This window comes from Myiozetetes cayanensis, unplaced genomic scaffold (genome assembly GCF_022539395.1).
Source record: "Myiozetetes cayanensis isolate MyiCay16 unplaced genomic scaffold, myiCay2020 scf1, whole genome shotgun sequence".
In the NCBI taxonomy this organism is placed as follows: domain Eukaryota; kingdom Metazoa; phylum Chordata; class Aves; order Passeriformes; family Tyrannidae; genus Myiozetetes; species Myiozetetes cayanensis.
Window position 1 is genome coordinate 144,864,215 of NW_026086604.1, and position 24,673 is coordinate 144,888,887.

The 24,673-nt window shown below is 41.4% G+C and overlaps 1 protein-coding gene across 5 annotated transcripts in view; it reads right to left on the reverse strand.

The window, feature by feature from the left end:
• The window catches only part of GALNT11 (polypeptide N-acetylgalactosaminyltransferase 11), a 47,811-nt gene that overhangs the window by 18,555 nt on the left and 4,583 nt on the right, over nucleotides 1-24,673 (reverse strand). For 2 of the 5 annotated variants that reach the window (XM_050321454.1, XM_050321470.1), the window contains exons 2-7: nucleotides 13,721-14,053; nucleotides 10,390-10,513; nucleotides 8,855-9,021; nucleotides 4,378-4,503; nucleotides 2,563-2,812; nucleotides 139-256 (exon numbers count right to left, since the gene is read on the reverse strand). In XM_050321454.1, coding sequence (XP_050177411.1) covers nucleotides 139-256; nucleotides 2,563-2,812; nucleotides 4,378-4,503; nucleotides 8,855-9,021; nucleotides 10,390-10,513; nucleotides 13,721-14,015 — 1,080 coding nt within the window. In that variant the 5' untranslated portion in view covers nucleotides 14,016-14,053. Of the gene's footprint in view, nucleotides 1-138; nucleotides 257-2,562; nucleotides 2,813-4,377; nucleotides 4,504-8,854; nucleotides 9,022-10,389; nucleotides 10,514-13,720; nucleotides 14,054-14,444; nucleotides 14,468-21,876; nucleotides 21,973-22,468; nucleotides 22,660-24,673 lie in introns of those variants that run through there. The other 3 variants (XM_050321445.1, XM_050321479.1, XM_050321462.1) reach the window with 3 other exon arrangements.

Genomic DNA, 24,673 nt, shown 5'->3' on the forward strand with positions numbered 1-24,673 from the left:
GTTCCCAGGCATCCTTCCTGGGAACAGAAGTGCCGATTTCTTTTCGAGTCGCTGTTCCAGTGCCAAAGACACCGGGCACAGGGAAGGGAGGCAGCAGGACACTGAGGTTCACAGCCCAATGCACATAAAAATGATTACCCGAAAAGATATTTCCAGGTTTTCTCCTCCCCAGATGTCCATGCCGCTGTCATACTGCCCCAGCTCATTGAAGTACTCACGGTCCATGGCAAACAGACCCCCAGCCATAGTGGGGGACCTAAAGAGAAACACAGAAAGAAGTTCGTTTTCTTCTAGAGAAAAAAAGCAACCAGTAATTTTTGCTGAATCTGCTAGTCCCAAAGCTCAAATTTAAACCCACATAAACACAATTTAAGCCTTTCAGACACCAGAAACCATCAGATGACAGTTCTAGCCTCGAAACGTTTTCAAAAGCAGATCTGTGAGTGGTATTTGTGATCTTCCATTACTCCAGTACCTATAAAGCAGATTTCTTTATAGAGTGAGCTTGAGGAAAAGGGAGAGGACAGGGAAAGTGGAACAAAACAACAAACCCTCCAAAAAACACCAAAACCCAATGAACCAAAACAAAATTACAATACAGTAAAAAAGTAAAAGCTAAGTTCATCCAATTTTCTACAGTGAAACTTAGGAGCTGCCTTTGATCAGCCCTGTCTTTACCACAAGCCATTTTCCCTACAGTTACAAACATGTACATTTGCACACATTGTTGTGTTCCTCCCCCTCTCACAGGGGCAAATTATACAGATCAGGATTGACTGAACTGCAGAAAGAGCAGAATCCATAATAAAAGAGTATAAAAAAAGACTAAACCCACTACATCAACATGATATGAGAATTGGAACATACAGTGGGCTGCAAACTGACTTTTTCTCATCCTTGTTAATAAACACCTGTGATGAAACCAGACCTAGGTCAAGATTTCCTTGCTTGTTCTCACCAATTTTCTATTGCAGTTTTTGTCACTTTAAAACCAGATTTGGAAGACTGCTCTCAATTTTTCCACCCCAACACAAAAATATTTCTTTATGAAGGTCTCTAAAATGTAAAACTTTTTGTTTGATGGAAAGCCATTTTCAAAGGTTAAATAGCAAAACAGCTCCTCCTTCAAAGTAGGCAAAGACATTTAAGTAGAAAAAGTCACTTCCATACTCAGAAAATGGCATCTTTTCAGATGATTACACTCACTTCAACTACAAAGTTCTCTGCCTCAACCATGGGAGTTTTTCCTAAAAGTGAGTTGAAGGAATGCAACAACAGTGTTGAACACAGCAACAACTAACCCTCAGCCAGTGACCAAATTAAATGTGAGGATTGCTCTTAACAGAATAAGGATTTTGAGACTCAGTGCTGATTCCTCATTCAGATTTTCCATCTGTCCTTTCCCTTCCAGGTTCAGAAACTGCTACAGTGACGCCTTCAAACAAGCCAGTCAAACTTTTAATAATTTAAGAAGTTTCCTGGCTTCTTGGACCAAATCTTGTGATGGGGAGACACGGGAAGACCAACTGCAGAGCTGTCAGATGACAGCAGAGAGCACTGTGCTGGAAATGCTTTGTCAGCACGAAATGCTCTTCACTTTCAGGCTAATAAAAGAGAACGAGGGATGAGAACACACCCAATTTCTGATTCACTTGGAAAATCTTATAGAAATACCACATTATCCACAAGGAGCGAGTTTGTAAAAGAGGTGACATTCCTCCACCTCACAAACCTGAATTCTGCACTGAGGTCAACACCTGCATCTAGAAAAAGCACCATCAGGCTCTTGCTGTTGCTGTAGCAGCACTGGCCCTTCTCATGAAGGGATTCACCCTGGGACAGCTTCTACTCTTGTGTCTGAACCATATGTGTCTGCTACTAAAAAAAAGGCTGCTGGCACTGTTTTATATCAGCTACATGTCCACTAGGAACTAGATACTGCCAGATCTGTCCAGGTGAGACAGCCATCAATGGTTAAAAGATTAAGGAAGGTAACTTTCAAGTCCTAGTGTTAAGCTTTACCAAGAGTTTTGTTTCAGAACAACTCTCAAAAGACTGCCTGAAACAAATTCCTGTTACCACCAATGGAGATTTTCCCAATCTAGCAATTTTTTAGCATTCCATCACAGAAATTACAGAGTCTGTATTAGTAGGATATGCAGGCTATTCCTAGCACAAACACAGCACCTAAATTATCATTAAGCCAAGCACATTGACAGACTGGAAACGAACATCAATGCATAGCTCAAAAGTGGACAGATTTAATACTGAATATCATAAGCTCCTTAAGACTTCTGTCCTCAGAAAAAGCTGCTGCAAAAGCACTTTTAGAAGTCTGCTTTCTTGACCTAATAGGACAGATATATCTAATTCGTTATTAAATGCAAGAATAATTAAACTGAAATAGGTAATAGTAACAACAACTATTTCTAAGTAAAATAAGTCAGATATTTGACAGGTCAGGCATCTGCTTCTAGACCTGCACACCCAGTAATGCTTAATAAGGGCTTCTGATCATCCATGTGTTACACAGAGCTTCACACCACACAGGAGGAACCTTACTTGATTGGAGCAGTGGCTCCCTCAGGTCCTTCCAGTTCTGACAAAGGAACAAGATCCCATTTAAAGTGCAGGCCCCAGTTAAACCCTCCACGCACAACTGGGGACGAGCTGTAGGTCAGTGTGTCGGCACTGATGATGTCAATGACAGGGCACACCACAGTCCTGCGATCTTCTCGGATGGGAGTCAGCAGAGGTTGGAGCCACATCTCGTTCACCTCACAGTGACTGTCCAGGAACACCAGCACTTTCCCTACAGAGGCCAAAGCACACAAAACACAAAGATCCATAGGAACATGAAACACAAACACTTATGCAACGTCCTCACCACCCTCTGTGACAGAGAGGAAAGCTGACAAGCCAGAGACTCCACAGGGATTGGTTCAGTCACAAAAGCAGCAGACAGATCCTGACCTAGCTATGAATTGCTCAAGCGGTCTGTTTGTCCACTGATTAATCACCTTGGGCTCTGCAGATCACACCTCAGCATCCCCCAAGTTACCACTGCAGCCAAGATCCGTGGATTTCAAATGAAGTCATTCTGATGAACGAATCTGCATTCATCCACGACATTCTGACTCCTGAATATAAAGTACCATAGAGTATCTCCCCAGTATCTCCCACAGCTCTAGATGACTGTGGATTCATAAGAGTTTAAAAGGAGAGTGAATGCCCTAAACAGGCAGACCCAAATCCACCAGCACTAAACAAAGCAACACTTATCAGTTCACATGGACACTGCCTGCCACAGTCAGTTTGATCCATGAGACACCTTCAGGCTCAGCTGGTCTAAAAATTCATCTGCATTTTTATGACACAACAGAGAATTTATATAACACTAATGCGGAAGAGATGGAAAAGGGCTTTAAAGAAAACAGGTTTGGAATATGCAAATATAAAAAGTCGCCCATTAACAACAGACAGCATTTGAGTGGGCAGGGGGATGGAACTCCACTCTGCTCCAGAAGTGCAATAAACTGACTTAAAATTGCACTAACTGAAATGAATTTTAGCATAGCTTGGAAATGCAAGTACAATTTTCTCCATGGATAATGCCATTATGATACTAATGAGTAAACATCAATTAAGAGACTTATCTGCCTCTCAAAATTATTTGAGAAACTAGCACACACTTCCTCAGATGCCAAAGAATTCAACCCAAAGCTTATTCTGGTAAAGGCTGTTCATAAAGCACAAAATGCTGTTTCTCCACTTAACACTCACTGCAAAAGAAAAGCCTGTAAAGGTTTTTATTACAACTAGATTGGGGAATTAGAAACCAGATTAGGGTACCTCAAAAGGGATCAGATTTCATTTTAGAGGAAAAATCTGCACAGAAAACAGGCAGAAAGTATTCTGCAACCCCAATATCTTGCCCACAGAGATGTTCCTGAGACAACATTGTCCCAGGGCAAGAATAGGGAAAAATTCTACAGGGCCACGCTCCATTTTGTCCAGCGCTGGTTTGGTTTTGCAATTTCACTGACCCACTCTAAAAAAACTAACCCATTTTATTAAAAGCAAATGTCTAAAGAAAGGGGGGGAAAAAACCAAATCAACAGTTGAGACACTTCAAGTGCCTCAAGTTTAAAAGACACTGAAATTCGGATCCAAATTTGCAGTCATTGTTTGACACAGGGCAGAGGGAGAAAGGTTTGGGATGTTGAACTGTGTAGCTTAGAACGTGGCAGGACTTGCAGAGCTCCTAGACGGGGCAAAAGTAACCAAAGGCCAAACTGAAAAGCGCACTGCAAGTAAAGAGAAGTCACCCAATCAAATATTGTCAAAGTATGCAAGGAAAAGAGAAATCACATGTACCTGTGGCATGAGAGGCTCCAATCATCCTTCCTCTAATCAAGCCTTCCCGCTTCTCATTTCTCACCAATTTTGTGGTTTTTGGAAGCTGAGTTTTAACATAATCACCCAAGTCTTTCTTCAAGTCAGCTGGGGAAAGGAAAACACAAATTCAGCAACAGGATAGAAATTCTTAAAGCTTTGTTTAAAGTACCAAGATGTTCAGCTCAAAAGGAACCTTAATCTTGATCAAAGAGCTGCCCTGACACAGCACAGCTTCAAACCAGGAGTATCAAAAGGACAGTCAGTCATCCCACAATCCTCCACCTGCCCTCTAATTCCTTTAGTACAACATGACTCAAATTAACTGGAACTACTGGACTATGTTGAAAGGAATTACTGCTGCTGAAAGGACCAAGAAAAAAAAAAAAAGGCACTGTACAAAGAAATAGCATTTCCAAATTCTTCTCATGGTGATTGGCATTTGCAACAAAAGTAGTGATAACCATTTCACCCAGGCAAATTACTTAAATTACTGCATTCCATACACGAAAACAAATGCTGACACCTTTAAAGAGCATGAAGACACCTTACATTGTGTGCACCTGTTTAGCTGACAGAACAGCACATACAAAGCACAACTCACTCACAGGTGGTTGCTTTTCTAAAATCCCAGAGGATCAAAGAAACTGCTGGCAGCGTGTGCTTTTTGAAGGAGTGCAAAGTTCACTGAAGTCTACAGGCACTACTGCAACTTAACTAACATCAGTGGCAATTTTAAGAGGAACAATACTTTTCTCACCCGAGGACAGTGGTTTCCAACATTAAAGCAGGACTACTGAAGGGAAGATGGACATGTGGAGACTGAAGCAATGGAAACACATAAGTTAAACAAGCTTATGGAGCAAAAAAGAGGAATATAAAGTGAGGAAGAAAAACAAAAAACCACCTGAGGCTTCACAGAGAACGTTGGTATATAGAGGCAGACAGACTTTCAACAGAGGATATGCAGAAATAAACAAAGAATGTCAGCTCAAACACTTAAGCTGCTGTTAACAAGATTAAATGCCAAAGGAATATATGTGGAAGCCAGAGCTGTGACCTTCAGGAGGAACAGGAACTTTCAGACAGGAGACTCCCAGAAGCAATTCCAAATGTTCAGACCTCAGCCTTTGCACTGCAAGGCAGAACTGTGGATCAGGAATGAGAAAGTAACACGTACTAAATATGGTGCTGGAGACAGGGAAAAGTCTCTGGAGAGATGCAGACAGGATTCATTTGAGTCACAGAAATTCTCTACCCCTGTCTTGAACATGACATCATATGCCAGAGACAACAGGAAAGATTTTTTTGGAGAAAAGACTCCTAGAAAATTGATGAAATCATCCCTAGGGGGCTACCCAAATGAGATACCCAAATACACAGGACAGAAGGATTTGCAAATCTAAAATAAACCAGTTCCTGAATAATTCTTCACCTGATGTATTACAGCAAGAGAAAGACAGTGTGAACCTGCAGAGAACAATGCTACAGCAGAGTAGACAAGGTCAGTTATCAAACTTGGCACTTATGGCAGATAAGACTGCGTGAAAGTGCATCCAATAAAAGGGGAAATAGTTTTCCATGTGCAATGGCACGTGCAAACTTCTGACATAAAAGAGAGAAAAAAAAGAAAAAGAGGTCACATCCATACTGGGAGCTAAACCAGGCCCACAGCACAGGCTTGAGCAGCAGAATGTAAGAGCCAGTAGCACCTGGGGCTGACGTGCTCTCAGGGGACAGTTTTGACCAGGACAAACTGGTATTCTCCTGGGAACTGCTCTGCCACTGCCTGGGACTGGACATATCATGGACCACTCTCAACAGGCAGTTGAGTCTCAGGCACTTTTCGGGTTTCTGTGTGTCATCTTCATGTCCACTGGGAAGAGTGACTACTGATATCATCCAAGAAAACTGCTTCAATACAGCTTGCCTGATAAACTTCGCTCCAAGGAGAGACTCGCTCCCTTTCAGTCAGCAGACAGTCTCCAAAAATTACTTTAGGCTTTTACTTTTTTACTTTTGTTATCTGTGTAACAAAAGATCCTCCAAACAAAAGGAATCTAAGATGGGAGTCAGGAGTGTTATCATTTTAAAGTATTTCAAAGTACTGAGTTGCAGACAACTTGCTCCTTTTCTGTTCTTCAATCCATCCTTCTACACAGCAGAATGCCCCCAGTAACAGCCTTCAAATATCCTTAGGCTGATCCATAACAGGTTAAGCCTAAATCAGGGAGGAAGATGTTGCACTAGAAGAAGAAATCCCACCTTGCATGGAGTGAAAAGAAAAATTTAACAGTGGTTTCAGCTGAGCCATAGCAATGACTCAGCTTAGCTGGTAAGACTGTTGATGATTAAGAAGCTTTTTAAGGCAAAACTAGGTGCAAAGACATAAGTTTTGCACAACAGCACTGATGTGCAGCACAGCTACCATATTTAAAGCTGAAGAAGTAGGCAGACTTCCATCTAGGACACCATTTTGGAAAGGGGGTAACGTAGGGAAAATTAATTTTTAATTGAAAAACAAAACAAAGAGCCATAGAGACCAAGCAATCTGCCCAAGCTCACGAGATCCATAGGACAGACAAAGTTTTTGTCCATTTCCTCAGTCCCCAAACCAACTTTGCCTGTCTTTAGCTTTCTTTTGTAAGAATCCATCCATTAAAATTAAGCAGCAGTGCAAACATCTGTAGTATCATTAGCAACAAGAGCAGTAATTCTCTGTGTAAACAGCATCTCCTCCTGCCTTTGGCTTCAGAACATGAAGTCAGAAAGATAAAAATAGCCATTTGAATGTTTTAAACCTAATTTGGCCTTCAAATTAGCAACAGACCAGAAGAGTGATGGCACTGCCTCAACACAGTCATCAATCAAATGCATTCCCACATTCAAAAGAGTTTTGAGGTAAGCCAAGTTCTGAATACGAGGGTTATGAAACTTTAAAACAAATTGCACAAGAGACTTTACAGCAAAGAGTATTACTCCCAAAACACAAAACAAGGTTTTAAATATTACACATTCTTATCAGCAAGGGGCAGTGTTTGATCTTTGTTCTCTCTCGTATCTTAACATTTGATCTGACCTCAGAGAAATGAACTTGCTGCATAACAGGGGAATTTCATTCTACATGACGCATATCTAATCAGTCTCTTTAGAGAGACACCTGAAACGAGAAACCAAAAGAAGGGACCGAGGGAGCTAAAACTGTATGTGCTAAAAAAAAAATTAAATCTAAAAATCATTTTAGAAATGCAAAGAGTTGTGGACTTGTACAGAGGTGAGCACGGAACTTGCACAATCCTGCTGGCAAGAAGTGCTACATCAACACATTCCTCAACAGGCTTTTTGCATTTGAGAGGCCAAAATGCTTGAATTGTATGTCTGTCTTTGCCTTGTCCATCCCTGGAGAGAAAAACGCCGAAGCATCAATCCTTCAGCAGCAGTGAAGCAACTGGGGAAGGCCCACCCCTCCCGGGCCCCTCAGGGACTGCGGGAGCAGAGGCTGCTCCAAGAGCCAGGGAGAGCCGCTCCCAGGGTGGCCACAAGAGGCTGTTGGAGAGCCACGCTGAGCCTTCCCAGCAAAACCGAGCTGCGGCCCCTGCTCGGTCCGAAATGCTGAGCAAGTAGGGAAGGCTGACGTGCTGTTTCCATAGCGCCACATCAACTTACCCGCCAGACCCAGCTCAGCCTGTGCGTTCAGCTCCTTTCAGAGGCACTCACAGTGAGTTCTGACCTACCTGTGATCTGCTCTGAGCACCTGAGCAGCACAAGCAAGGAAGGGACTGTTAAAGAAACCCGCACTATAAACAACTGCCTAACGAGCTCCTCTGCAAATACACACTCGGTGTTTGTAAGACGTGAGATGAAAGGACTGGAACACCTCCCCTACAAAGGCAGGCTGAGAAAGCTGGGGCTGTTCAGCCCAGAGAAGAGAAGGATTAGTGGAGACCTGACAACAGCATTCCAGTCTCTGAAGGAGGCCTACAGGGAAGCTGGAAAGGGACTCTTCGTCAGGAACTGCAGGGATGGGCAAGGAGTAATGGTACAGATTGAAAGAGAAGAAATTTAGATTAGTTATTAGGAAGAAATTCTTCACTATGAGGGTGGTGAGACACTGGAACAGGTTGTCCTGGGAGGTGGATGCCACATCCCTGAAGTGATCAAGGCCAGGTTAAATAAGGCCTTGAGCAACCTGACCTAGTGGGGAGGTGTCCCTGCCCATGGCAGGGGGGAGTTGGGACTAGATGATCTTTAAAGTCCCTTCCAACCCCCTAACATTCTATGATTCCATGATCATTACCTTCAAAATCTGACTTTAAACCTTAAAGCCTGTATGATACAAAGCTCCTCAGTAAAAAGGCACCAGCGGCAAATTATTTCAGCCAGTCAATAAAGGACAGGAAGAGACAGGAAAATCCAGAAGTGGCAAGCACCAAACAAATATCACCGAAGTGTCTCTCACCCAGCTCACTGTTGTCATCCACCAGAATGATCTCGTGCAGGAGCTGTGCGGGGGTGCGGTCCAGGACACTGTGCACTGTGCGCAGCAGGGCAGAGAGGGCCTCGTTGTAGAAACAGATGACGACACTGGCAGAGGGCAGGTCAGCGGGGTAGGACTTCTCTCTGCATCTGCACACAGAAATACAGCAGTTGTCACTATTTTCAGAGGGATTTCCTAGAGCTAGGTCGCTACTGAAACTTCGTAAATAACAGGCAAACATTAAATGCGTAGGAAGAACCTCTGACTTGAACATGAAGAGACAAAACATGTAACATCCACAGGGCTCAGCACAGTGAGTTACTCTCCACACAGTACAGACTTACAATTAACATTGCTGCTTGTTAGAAAACAGAGGACATCATGGATTGGAGTGGGAGTAAGAATCACACATCTTCAAGACACAAACAGAAGACACTAAGGGCTTGTTTCAGATGTCAAAACACTGTCTGGTACCCTCAGGTAGCTCAGACAGGTACAGGAATGACAAAGATGACATGCAGCCCAAAACACATGCCACAACTTTATTGGCCAGCTGCTGGAGACTGGCTTGGATATCCCAGAATACCTCCACTGGTGCTAAATGCCTCTTTAGACAACCAAGGTTGGGATTCAGAGGGCAGATTAAGACACTTAAATCTAGTCACTGCTGTCAGTGCAGTCTAAATAGTGTTCAGCTCACCCTAAGGCTGTCAAGTGTTTTGTCATCTAAAGAGCTCTGCATTCTTCATTAGCTGCACTGACTGGATCTCTGCTAATTACAACAAAAGCAGAGACAACTGAGTAACAAGTTATCTAAGCATCTTAATCTGCAAGCTGAATCCCACTCAAAGCAAAAGATCATTCTTTCTTCTCCATTTTCAAAGCTTCTCCATATTTCTAATGGGGCACATTATCAGAGACTAATGCCATATGAAGATGTCAGGCATGAGGGAATCCAATGGAAATAAGAAACTATAAAAACCAAAACCCAGAAGTACAGAAGAAAAGTTTTCATCTACTTGGAATGAACTCAGCTTTGGGAGGGACATTTCATCAAGTATAATTCATTAAATTTATCCACATCAGAAAAACCACTAGAAAAATGGGTGTAGGTTTATTTCTTTTTCAATTCAGTGTTGGGATTTTTTATTATTGTTACAGCAGGGGGTCTTCCCTCCTCATATGCACCAGACAGTTTGTAGAAAAATATCTGCTCTTTAACAGAAAATATTCAGAGCAGTGCACAACCTATCACATACCTTTAGCGGTAGGCAAAAAGATTAGATCTCCAGAAACAATATTCATTCAAAAAAGCCAAGAAGACCAAAGAATAAATATCTTAAACTCAAGCACTCCTGTTAAATAGCTGAAAAATCTGCATTCAGCAACACATGAGAATGAAAGAGTGTTTAATGGAAATGTTATACCAAAAATGTTAAATACTATATCAGGTATGATGTAACAAGTCATTCAACACATGAAACTATGCCATGTTCTCTCCAAAACTGAGCACATACTTAGCATCTCTTGTATCAGGCACCTCCCTGTGGTATCCCAGTCGGTTACTGATAAGCATATTGAAAGCATGCTTCTGATAGCCCAAGTCTCTCACTTCCTGATCTTCTTCATTAAAAATCATTCCTGCAGAAGAAACACACCAAGTTCAGTTAATAGGCTCAGAAATACCCCTTGGAAACAACTAAGGATTGAAACTTTTGCTTCAACCTCTCCTGAATTCCATTACGTTCTTAAAAATCCCTCCGGTTTTGCAAAGTGCATTTTTGGGCAGCTGTTTTGGCTCCCTCTCACAAACAGGCAGTCCTCAGGAGTAGCCCTTGCAGCTATAAAACAATGAAATCCTTCTCCAAAGACTGATGGTTCCATGGTGTTTATTGCCTTACCAGACACACTCCCTTCACTTATATGGCCTCTAAATCTTAGCATCACCTAAACCCAACATCAAACAAGCAGCAGAGGATAGACTTTGGCACACAATGTATCAGCACCCATCCATACAGGTGACAGGTCTGTAATGAGATTTTTGAGAGAGAAAATACATTTACAATGGTAGAAATCCTCACAATGGCAGCCCCAGTTTCATGCAGTCTTCTGAAGTCTGCAGTAACATAAAAATAGCTATGCAAGAACCATAAACTTCTTGTTTATCTCACCTGGCCCTTCGACAGCAAATAAAACAGCAACGGAGCTGTTGTTTATTGATTATTTTAGCAGAAGTACCAACTGTTGGTAAAAGCAAGTGCCCTGCCAGAGGCCAAGATTAAATCCTCAATCCATCCTGCCTTCCTTCACTCAGCGCCATGGGCTTCTGCAGAAAATAGTTAACAAGGGGGTTCCTCATTCTCATCCTACCACACATCCTGGATATTATGTTTCAAACATTCATAAACTAATTCAGGTTGTAAGGGACCTCTGATCTAACCTTCTTCCCACGAGCAGTTCCAACTAGATCAGGTAGCTCAGAACTCATGTATTTGACTTTTGAAAGCCTCCAGAATCTCCGAGGGTGGAGGTTCTACCACTCCTCATTTCCCTGCTCAATTACTGGACCACCATCACACTGAAGATGTTTTTCCTCTTCCATAACTGCAGTCTCCTCCTCACACCAATTTCTTATCATAATCCTGTGCACTCCTGGAAGAGTCTGGCTCCCTCTTCGCTACAGCCTCTCATTAAGCTGCTAAAATCTCACCCTGCAGTCTTCTCTCTAAGGCAGAATAAAACTCAATCCTCTCGTCCTTTCCTCATATCTCATGTTCTCCAGTTTTCAAGTGTGATGCAAAAGCCAACTGAGCTCAATTCCATGCATCCACATTCCCACCATTTTCATTTACCACCCTGTGGCTTTTAGTCTTGAGTACAGCAACAGCAATGAGGCTGCACCATCAAGCATCTCAAGAATAAATGCCTTGACATTTAGTGGGAAGTGCTAGGTAATGAAAGCTGCAAGAGACGTGGGATACACCCACACAGTGCCTTGTGACTGGCTATGGTGCTCCCACCGTGGATGAGCTGCACTGTGGGAGCAGAAATGAGTCTGTTTACAGTAGCAGTGTCACTCCTCCAGCAAGAACAGCCTGAAGAGGTCAGCCAGTCCTCCATGAACCACATCCATTCCCAAAGGAATGGTCTCCAGCTGGCCAGTTCAGGTACCCAGCTCAATCCCTGTGGCACACTCAGTGTGCTGTGGTCAGCTTAAAACATTTTCTTCACACCAAGCACAAGCTTAAAAACACACATGCCAAATGTTTCATTTTACAACCCACCCATGTCCAACCACTAAACTACTTCTGTTCTGATCTTCTGAATATATAAAAGCAGTGTTAGTATTTTTAAAACGTTCTCGTGAAGAACAATATCGAATGCACGCAAAAGGCCCGAAAGATTTCAGTTCAAACAGCAGATAAAAGCCCTTGGAAAATACGAGTTTTGCAATCAAAACATCAATTTGAGCTTTACTTTAGCAATGTTAGTGACTCACAGATAATGAAAAAAGAAAAGACATATTGCCCTCTCAGATGACAGTTTGGTTTTGACTAACATATGCCAACTTTTTTTTTTTTTTTTTTTTTTGCTTTGCATGTTTATCACTGTCCTACTCTAGACAGACAGGAAGCCTTTTCCTGCAGCACTTGATCTAAGAGCTGTCTCTTGATGATTCCTGTAGAATTTATCCTGGCACTGTAATCCCCCTTGGCTTTCCCCAACCCAGTGAACCACTTGGTCTGAAGATCAAGGGACTTCTCATTTCTTTCCTGGCCCAGACTGAATAGCTGGAAAGAAATGCCCAGCTCTGGACTGGTCTTCACCTCGCTGGGTTCTCAGGCTTTATGCAGTGAACTGATAAACACTTGTAATGCCACAGGGCAACAAGAACTGGCATTTTTTTAACATATTCAGGCAGGTCTAAAGCCCAACTCAGAAACTGAAGTTTGGTAAAGTTCTTTAAACTCTTGAAGTTTATGATTCACCATTCATCCAAAGTAATGACAGAGGGTTTTGGTCAGCTATGAGTATTAAACTCTGGGATACAAAGGTTACAGGGCTACATTTCCCGAAGCATCAGCAGAAACCAATACCCCAACACTCCAGCACAACAGCCAGAATCCTCCTCCAGACCCAAAGCAAGTCTGCAAGTCAGTACACAACATGCTCAGTTTGCACATCTGAACACAGCAGTGAATAAGCTGTAAGCACTTCAATACACAAAGCATTTTAGTTTGGAAGACAAAACTAAGTCACCTCATTGATGAAATATGTTCTAATGAAAGACACAAGACCTTTGTTGGTACAAAGTAAGCAGGATTTGGCCCTAACCACTGTCATCTCAATAAATCTTTCACTGTAGTTTTGTCCTGCACACATTACTTGTAGATTATTTCACACTCCAAGGATATTCTCGAAACCAATGGGTCCCCCTCACTGTTTATTGTTATCAAGCTATTTTTAGTTACTGCATATTAACAGAGTTTCTTTGTAGCTAATTTAAAGCTTCTGTATTTGAGCCCAATTAATACAGGAGTAAGATATGAAACAACTAACACAGAACCTTCCAAAAGCAAGAACTACATCAAGGGCAGACCTTGATGCAACCCAGTCCTCCTCATCAGCACTTACAGCACAGTTGTAAATGTTACAGTATTTTGGATTAAGCACAGTAGAATAAATTTCAGGTAATTCCTAATGGAGAAAGCCACCAGTACCATCTGCATTTTAATAAACAAATCAACTTCATTATTCAATTTTCCCTGAGATCCTTTACAGAAAACTTAATATCTCATTTCTTCTACTGTTTTAATAAGTTTGTCACCAACACCGAAAACCACTCACCCATTTCTGGAGAGAATTCTATCTCCCCCTTGGCTGGGTCCTGGACATGATTCCCAAGCGACTTTCCTATCTTGTTCTCTTTCTGTTGCAATTCAGGTACATGAATCGGCCCCCGGGTAAAACGGGGGTAGAACTTTTTTGGAAACGGCCTCTGAGGCTCCAGCCCCTTGATGGGCACATTCTTGAAGGACTGGTTCTCTTCACTGAAGTTGAAATAAACAAAGAGCAGAAGTGTCCAGGTCACGGATGTGAAAAGGCACCCATAGCAGAAATAGCGGAGTGTGACACTTCCCATGGTAGACTCAGCATCGTGTAGGACCCATTCTCAATTACCTGAAAAGGAGGGAAAACACATTTTGAGAGTGCTGCCTGTTATCTCATCAGGTTTATACATTAGGAAATGCATTCTATAGGTTACTCTTCCATTAAATGATTTTTACTTAAGCACAGACCCGAAGAACTAAATCCCTTTTCACTTTTCCCTTCAGAAACTAAACAGGCCCAGTTTGCACATTCTGTGTAGACAGCACTGCTTTAAAACATGAAGCAGAAAAATCACTAAGAACACAGTAACACATCACAATTAAAGGTAAAAATCAGTAACTTTTCCTCCTTAAAAATTATAGATTTATCTGTCTTCCACAACAGCATACCTGCATTCATTTAAACATGTAACTATTTAATATAATACACACAGGGAACTGATTCTTCACAGAATCATCACCTGGTTTTGGTTGGAAGGGACATCTGGAGGTCACCCTGTCCAACCCTCTTGCTTGCCTAAGCAGGGCCACTTTGAGCTGGGGTCCAAGAGTATTTCCACATGTATCCATTTTTGTAGTTCAGATCCTATCTAAAGCATGGAATGAGAGCACAATTCAAAAAGCTACACAGTTCAGTTCCTCTTGCCCCAAATCTAAGTACAGTCATCATGAGTGTCCCAAAAATCCCAGCAACCATGGGGTGCAATTGAACAACACAAAGCACCAAGACAGTCACATTTACAGATGCTCTTCTCCACAGATGGAAAACAGGAATGGGACAGGAAAAGAACAAACAGCTCCAAGGTAATTTACTGGGTTCCTGCAGGCCTTTGCAGACTCCAGAAAAGATTCCATACTCCCTGGAGAAGATGCCACCCTAGAGCTGGAAGGAAGCAGCACAGACTACAGTTTTACTTTAGACATCCATCCTCTAAGACAATTTTCCCAAGCTATATTGAAAATTACTACTCTAAGCAAAACCCTGAAGTGAAGCATATGAAGCTGGTGGTAGTATTTTATTTACTGCCCAGGAGAATCCAGTAAACTTTCTGAAGTTCCTCAAATCTAAAAGAGGCTGAAAAAAAGACCAAAAAGCCACCTTAAAAACTATATAGGTCAGTTCCCAAAAACTGAGGAAAAATACACTGACTGAAAGAATTACATTTCTCTCATCCCCATCTAACCACAACAAAGTCTTTGCATGCTAACAAAAAGTCAGGCAATCATTTAATCACCTTTTATTTAGCAAAACATTTGTATTAAGAAAACAGAACATTCAGATGGGAGTCAATCATTTACGCTGATGTGTTTTTCAGACTTCTCAAAAAGTCTCAAACTACCAGGAGTCTTCAGGTCAACCTGGCAAGGAACAAACCAGAACACTTATGAATACAAACAGATTATTCTCTTCTCAATATGGAAAACTACTAAACAAAAGTAGGAGGTGTTCATGATCCCAAAGAACACTATAAAGATCTCACTTTCTCTGGCAATGTAATTCTGAGGCCTAAGTGACTTGCTTCCAAAGAGAATATATGTCAAAATTCAAGTTTATATTTCCCAAAGTGTAGCAGGGCTTCATCTCCCAGGAATAAAATATCCACAGAATAAAGCAAAAAAAAAAACCAAACAAACCAAAACCAACCCTCCTCTAAACCATTTTACCCACTATTCTTACCATGTCAAACTCCCCCACTTCTGCAAGGCAACAACCTACGCAGCAGTTGAGCCCAAGGAGCTTATGAAGGTCTTAAACAGGGTTTAAATCTCACACTGACCCTGTGCATACAGATGAATTGCAGGCTCTTTCTCTAACACTGTTACACAGAAATCTCACTGCTTAACTGTAAAGCCATGAAATTAGTCAGGCAACAAATGCTCTGGGGCAGGAAAGATTTCAGAAAATCCTCGTTCTGACCAGCAGAATAGGTTTACCAGCTGGAAAAGTACAGATCACCAGTGCCCAGTGCTTTATGCCCTGTGTTGACAGTGGCCTATGATCTTAACAAGGTGAATCTTGGCTCAGGAGGCTGCAGAGGAGCAAGAACAGATAAACAGTTACATCCTCTCATTATAGTAATTCTTCTTGCCAGACAGTCTGCAGACAATTAACGCTTACACCTAAAAAGACCTGGGTGCTAGCCAGGTTCTTTTTGCATGGCCACAAGAAGGTCATCTGCTGTGAGACTTGTCCAATATACAGCTCCTCAAAACCTGCTGGAGTTGTTTTTCCCTTCACTATGGTGACACAGATGCACAATCCTAAAATGCTCCGACACCGTGGAGTAGAACTGTCCTGGTAAAATAAAAATTACTTTAACAGAGACAGAACCTTTTCATTTCAGAGCTGTGTAAGGACACATCCACACTGCAGCCTGCACAGAGAAAAACAAAGATAATCCTTTCTATCTCTGCTAACAGCAGGAAGATGGGCACACAGAGCAGAATTCATCATGGACTGAGTGTTCCCCTAGCTCCTTGCATCTCTTCCACAGTCAGAGCTATGCTGTGACACTTCCAGACACATTAACATTATCAGGCACACTCAGACCACAGAAGAAGGGGTACTTTAGTGATCAGGGTGAGCAGATTGCTGTACATCCCTTCCACCTCCAGAAAGCTGTCTGACCAGGCTGAAAGCTCATGTTTGGTTACTGTTAGTAACAGCTGCAAAGCAAGGCTTCGTATTCTTTCCACCTGCTCCTTGCTAGAGCAGATCTGCTTCACCTTTTCTTCTCTTTCAACGTTTTGAGGTTTTGTAGAATGACAAGAAGGTAGAAATACTGCATTTAACTTCAAGGACAGAACCTCCAAAATGCACAGAACTATGCCTGTTCAGCACCTTGGGATTCAACCGAGACATTTGGTGATTTATTTGGCAGGAAAATACAGACTTACTATTTAGACAATTTTGAAGTCAGAATGGAAAAAGATTTAAACCCTGCATATGAAAAGCACATTGAAGCTTATTAGTTTACTTTATCCACCAACACATACGCATTTACATGACCCCTGTCCTGCGGATTTCAACCACTCCTACCATCCAAGCAGCCACAGACTCATAACCTGTGTCAGAGCTGCACAGTCCAGTTTTAGACAGTTTAAGGGCGACCATGACTTCCTACAGATGTGTTTTAGGTCACAGGAGGTTTTCAAGTCCTGAGCCGTGTCAGTCCTGCTTGGGATCTGCCCCGAGGAACCGGGAGAACCTTTGCCAGCCCTACATTCTCATGCATACGAAGAACAATCACGTTAATGTATCTCTGCCTCTCCTCAATATACCCAAGAAACCAGAAGCCCTTCACTCACTTCAGCGAGCAACAAAAAAATATCCACTTTGATAAATGGCAGAGGGAAGGAGGAGAGGAGACTTCTGCTGGCCACAAGGACCTGGAAGAAAACACTCAGTTCGAGCCTGCCACTCAACCCCCCAATTCCTACCTCAACCATCTCCCTATCCATGACTTCCTTCCACAAACCACCTACACACAGAGAATAAAAGCCTCACCCTGTCTGGATCCCTTTGCTCTCCAGGGTTAAGGAGTTTTCTAGGAAACACATTTTGCCAATTCACCCAACAACTGTCTCTGCCTGTGCATGGTCACAGTACCCTAAAGATGCCTCAAACATCCATTCTCTCTCAGTTGGTTTCTTCAAGCAGGATTTTGAAACTAAATCAAACCCAAATAATTCTTTTTTAATTATTATTATTTCTTCCTCATCTTTTTGTTTGTTTAAACTATTCCTGAACACAGGAGATGCAAAGGATACACCTTTCAAATCCAAAGTATTAGGATCTTTCTCAGCTCTGTGATACATGAGTGCATGAGAAAAACAGATTATATGTATTTTTATCTCACAGCCTAAAGCTCTGCTAACGCAAGCACAGCTGGCAGGTTTGGACAGTTAAATAGAACCAACTGAAAGCAAAAAAGTAGAACTGCATTATTCAGATAACCATGTCAGTGGGCTCATAAGAATAATTTTCACCTGTGCAGTACTGTAACACTGACCCCAGTCACCAATAAATCGCTATTTGAACAGTATAGTAAAAGTCCATTTCTACTTATTTATTCAAGTGCAAACTAAAACACCAAATAGCACAAAAGAATAATCTGTGATTTAAACACAGCAAGAAGAATTGTTTCATGTACAGTTCATCACAGATTTTACTGGGAAGAGACTAGGCTTAGAGGGTCTATCACATATCTCCATTTCTGAAAAACAATACATCTGCCAAAAATAAAAATACCTCAAACAATTCTCTTCCCCAAAAATACTCATGTAACAAAGAACATCCATAATGAACACAAGTCATTTCCTCTCCCTTGGCAATACAGGAGCTTCCACAGCAAATAATAAATGATAACACCTTTAGGTATTTTACAGGCATTCATTCCTCAAGGCCCTAGTGATTCCTGGAGTTCATGGCTGTTCACATTGGTGTGCTCAGGAATCCAGAGACACTTCAACATGACAAACGTAAATCAGTCAAGGTGGCAGCATTTCCTACATCAGGAAATTACAATCCATTTTAGAGACAACTGGGGTGACCAAGAAAGGAAAATCATTATCTTAGAACCTGCCCCCATCAGCATTGGCTTAGAAGAGAGCAAGATTGAAAGGCACAGTATTCTGAGTTTCTATTCAGCCTTTCAGTCTCACCCTTGTTGCTCCATCTTGACTCTCATGTATTTATTGCCTGATAGCTTTCCACTGCCAAAGCCTTGGAACTGAGTTTGCAGACCCACCTGCCAGAAATGCCAAGAGTAAAATATTCCTCTCTCATTTCCATGAATTCCAGTAGAGAAGCCTCAGTTCCTCTCACAAGTAGTAAATCATTGATTTTTTTTCTTTTTAAGAGAACTATAAAGGTTAAATATTAGTAACTCAGTAAAAGTCTCTCAAAGTCAATCAATCACAAAGCTGAAAAAAACCTCCAGGAGCCTCCCCCCCACCAGACCTGAATATGCTTTTCATGTCACACCAGCTTCTTGTAGCATCCTCACACCACCAGCACGACATTCCTTTCATACATCAAACCCAGGAACATTTACATTCATTTAATAACTATCCCCAACAAGGACACAACTGTGTGTTCCCCCAGACAGCCCCGGAGAGTTCGTTGTTAGTAACCTGTGTGGCACTCACTAACACTGGTCCAATGTATTGGCCTTCAATGTTTCTAAAGGGGAAAAAAAAAAAAAAAAAGAGCCAAAAACACTCCACAATATTTTGGTTTAAAAAGCAATATTTGCTACAGGCTCTCTGACCTGCCACTGCTTAAGCACTGACATCTGCTTGGATTAACCTCAGCAGTTTAGTAAACACACCTTATGACTAGATAATTCATAGCTGTGCCAAAACTCATGTTTGTCAGAGGTCAAACAGAGGATCACACTAACCTCAAGATTTTTGAAACAGGAATAAAAATTATTTGAGAAAACCTTAAAGCCTGCTTGTAGTTTTTCCAGGAACAGCTTTTTTTTCTTAATAAAACCAAAACCCTAGGACAGATACACAACTCATACTACCCAGGTGCCCTGCAAGACCGCCTGTGTATTTTGGAACCATACTGAGGCAAAGAACAGATTTGTATAATCTTCCTTTTTAAAGAGCATTCTAGTAAGAAAAAAAATTAAATCTTTAAACTATTTTATCTTTCTACAGATTATCAGGATAATTTGCTGCCTGACCTTCTACAGATGCTTCTAAATTTTACTTTCTTATTTATTTGGGGAGCAAAACACAAGAATATAAAACACTACTTACAATTGCAATTTTGCTCACTTAATAGCCTTAAATCTTTATATACTTCTTGGCCTCCTAGATGTTACAGTTACCTTGCTCCTTTTCCAAAACAGGCATCAGCAGGGACAGGCTTTCCTATTTTCTGGCTGAGTCACTACCAAACAACAGCATTAAGAGTACAATGAACAGACCAGGAAGAAGCAGTGCTCCAATAATACACTCATCACACAAAACAGAGATGACATTCAAACACCTTGAGATTTATTTCTTTCCAGGAAACACTCCTTAAAAACCCCTCCCTTTTAACACCATTTTTGTTTTAACACTAAATTGGATCCACTTGCCAGTATTTTTAACTAAAAACAACCATTAATTTTTGACCTTACAGAAGGCTGGGTGACTGCACTTTATGAATTAAGGGGTTATTTTTGACAGAGTTCAGGCAGGTAAGTACTCAAGACAGGTTGGGCTGACAGGAACCTCCCTTGGGACATCCAGCAAGGACAAACGCCAAGCCCTGCACCTGGGACAGGCAAACTCCCTGCTCTGCAGAGAAGGACCAGCCAAGGTCTGGCTAAGCTTGAGCCAGCAGCACGCCCTGCAGCAAGGACAGCTGATGGATCCACAGCAGCACAGCCAGATGACCCAGGGATGCAACTCCACCAACCCACACAGCACCTCTGAGACCACAGGCAGGGCTGAACCCAGCCTGGGATCCTGCAGTACAAGACAGACATCAGTAAACTGGAGTGAGTTCAGTGAAAGGCCATCAGGATGGTCCCAGGCTGGAACACTTGCCCTGTGAGAACTGAGGATGCTGAGCTCCTTCAGCTTGCAGAAGAGATGGCCTTGGGAGGAGAACTAATAGCAACCTGCTGCTACCTCCACTGATGGTACCCAGAAAACAGAACCAGGCTGTTCAGTGAGGTACAAGGTAGGAGGAAGAAAGAGCTAGAACAGACTAATATAAGTTCAGTCACAGCAACCCTCATTCACAGGAATATCCTGTGGACCACAGGCTGTCCTGTTGCATAAGATCACTGTTCCCATTCATTTTAATGAGATGACACACTAAGATCTATTTTTAATTAGCCTCTGCAAGTCCCTTCTAAATTCAACTTTAAAAGCTTTCAGGGCCAACAGTTTAGTCATTTCAGCACAGCTACATAAATCCATGTCATACCACCTAAAATAAATCCTGGAATGAATACAAAATCTTGAAGCAATACTTCACAGATAACCTTGAAATACCAATAACATTCATTATATTTTATAGATAAAGAAAGGTACATAGATAGACTAGTTGCATGAATTGTTGAAGACCTATGAAACTATATCATGAATACACTAAGTCTGAAAAGTATAAAGTGTTTCAGGATAAACTTAAAAATTCATCCTTCTTTATGTCTTTAGGTTCTCAGCCCTCTTTATTTTTCCAGTGTCAAATGACTCACTCATATACTCATTTGTATTTCAGTTTTTGGACTTTAACCAGAGATGTCTAAATACTGCATAGCATAATTTTCAGATCTGTGAACTATATATTGAAACGCCTCCTCTAGGAACATAAATTTGCTTATCAAGCTTTTTGGAATTTCTCAGCTCCAGTAAAAAAGATTTACTTAGCAGGCTGCCATACTAGAGTGAATCCATACACTTTGGCTTTTTCATGATAAAAATGTGAAGTTCCTTCTTTACCCACCTCCATTTCAAAAGCACCCTTAAGGAAATTTGAAAGTATCTTCTGCAGTAACATCTTTCACTTCTTTGTTATCAATAAAACATACTGGTTTTTTTCCTTGTTGTTAAAGGGTACCTTTCTCCCAAGACATTCCTCCTCTCCAAGGAGAGTATCTCACAAGGGTTTTGATTTAAGGACACACTTTTAATAGAAAAAGCAGTCACAAGTTTGGGAAACAAGAAGTTTTGTAAATTAGGATCTCATGTTAACAAACAACTGAAAAGAACACCAGGTTTAGTTACAACCCACTGTGGTACAACATTGCATCGAGAAAAGTAACATAATAGTCCGTTCTGATTAGAGAAAGCAAAGTGCACTTGGATTAGAAACATGAGCTTACCAAAATCCTTTAAAGCTACTTGTTTCCCAAAGCACAGTCCTGAGCAAAGGAATTTTCTTACCTATCCCCCTGACAAACGCTGCTCCGTGGGGCTGCTCGGTTGGATGTTACTTTAAGCCATCTGGCACACAAATACATGTCATGCCATTCCCGGAGTCCTAAAAATACCTTCTCCCTTTTCTGTTGCTAATAAATACTTTCTTCTGATTCAAACAGCGAGATTTTTTTTTTTCCTTTTCATCAGTAAAACCAGCTCTCAAGGAAGCCAGAATTTTAATGTACTGTCTCCAAAGAAGGATGTAATGCATTTTATAATACAGCCCTTCCTCCTTAGAAAACAGCAAGGTTAAAAAACCCACACTGACAACTTCTTCTCCAATGCATCCCTCTCACATTAAAGATCCATGCATATAAATATTAGTTTAACAACCCTTCAGCACTATATAGAAATGCAGAGTGTCAGGGAGCTTACAAGGTCAACTACAGACAAGTAAGCTGCTTAATACCTTTTCTAAATGTTCCAAATCCACTTAGCTGCTCCTCACATTTTATGTCTGCAAAGCTCACCGAAACGAGAGTAAAAACGCAGATTCATGCAAAATAATGAGATCAGCCACACTTGTGCAGGAAGAGCCGAACTGTAGAACCCTCACCTTCTTCCAGAAGAGTCGGCACTGAGGCAGCAGTGCAAGGTTACACCGGGAAAGCACATTGACTGCAGCAGCAGCAGCCAGATCCAGTCGGTGTCTTCATTCCCAGTGAACAATAAACCGCTCAGCCGGAAACTTAACGCTTTGTTGCTTGCAAGTCCCAGCTGGGAATGGGGTGACAAACGCAGGTTTCCCTATGGAAACAGGCCATTTTGGATGGGTCTTAGGACACCAACGCTGCAAGGTTATTTCTCATCTGGCTGCATGCACTACCTCAAATGCAGCAATACATTTTAATGGGTTTGGCATTATTTTTCATCTCTCTTTTATTCTTTTTATTTTTTTTTCCCCAGCTGATGCACGATCTATATGGATCCATGGATTTGGCAATATACACATGGTCATTTTTCTGCCACCCACTGGAGAAGCATAATCACTGAGTGGCATTATCATATCAATTGATTAGACTACAGTAATGCTAGAGAAAATTATCATTAAGTTGCACAAAAATGTAAATTCCAAAAGTTCCTTTACCCCTCATTTTCCAAATCATTAGTAACTTCATAAGTTTTCTAGGTAACTAGTTTTCTGTTCATCTTTAGAAATCTTCACCAAAAGTGGTTTGGGGTTTTTTTCCAGTCTTTTACAAGCAAAGTCAAAACAAATTTTCCAATTCTTAAAAAAAAAAAAAAAAAAAAAAAAAAATCAGACTTCATTTGTACAGCCCTCCTGCCAAGAAAAGCTGGAAAGCTGGCAGCAAGTCTGGCAGCAAAACAGACCTCACTTGAAGTACTTTTGAGTGGGACAGTGGTGACTACCAGGGTTAACCAGTCTCAGTTTTAAACCTGTGCATTTCTCTTTCTTCTGCATGGTTTTCCTTTCCAATACGCAACAACTCACATAAAAATACATTAAGATGTCCTTGCAATTTCATTGTTAGACCAGGAGCAAACACCTTTACGGAGCCTAAGTAATGCATGTGAACATACAGAGATATTATTTGTTTAAAAAAACCAAACAAAACAATAGATGAAATAGCCTCAGAACTAGGGGTGAGGTTAAAACCAGTTACAGTTTAAATCCTCCAACTGCCTCTGATAGGAAAATATTTAACTCATTCTGAACTGCTAAGAATTCTTAACCTTTTACATTTGCCCAGGCCACTAAGAGATAATACTTTCTTAGAGATTTCCTCCATATATCATGTCTCGAGGTTTTCCAGTGGATGGCCATTGTTAAAAAAAAACAGTAGAAGTGAAAAAAATACTAAAAGCAGGAGCTGAACTGAATTGTGTCCAGTTGCATTTCTCATGTCCAGAAAGAAAGGTCACTTGGATTTTTCACTCCAAGCTTTAGCACAGAGTCCACAGTATCCATGCCACTTGGAACTTCCATTTTTCCCAGCAAGAAAGTCTGAGATAAACCAAAACCCTGCAGTCTTCTTACTTTGGATTCATTTTCATACCAGAAGCTTAAACTAATTTCTGCACACAGGTTTCTCTCTACGTGTTTGATTTTCTTACTAATGTCTCCAGTCATCAATATAAGAGAGGAATCCTAAGGATACAAATCCACCACCTGTTCTCTTCAACTCCCTGGCTGTACCAGGACACCTGTACAGGTATCAGATTGACCCATGGGTTGTTCTGGTTGAATTACTTGCTCTACTACAGATTTTGATGAGATTCTTGGTACCACAGTGTCTTCTCAGCTTTCCCCTATAAAACCTGATGCATTAAGGCAAATACTTTAATTGTCGGGTTAGAATAAGCCACTGGCAGACAGAGAGTTTTCACTGTCTGTAGGGAGAGAAAACTTCAACAAGTTATGCCAAAAAATCACTTTCTTTGTCTTTCATTCCTTCTCCGTGATCATACGGACTCAATCTCTCCTTCTCCAAAGAAATCCCTTTGAGGAAAGAGTTGTGGACCACTCCTTTTCCAATCCCCTCTTGGTCACTTTTCTTCTACTTATCTACTGCCAATGTTTCTAATGGGAAAACATACTCAGGATTTTGATGTTGAAATCACGGATGTTGCAACAAAATGAACAGCAGATCAAAAATACATTTTCCCACTTCACTGGGAGCTGTGCTTCCCAGCACACTGCTAGCACGGAAGGTTAATGTGCAGTCCAGAACTCGGCCTTCTCTTGGTTCACAGGAGATGAGTCTCGGCATCTGCTGACACTGAGATAAGGCATCCATGG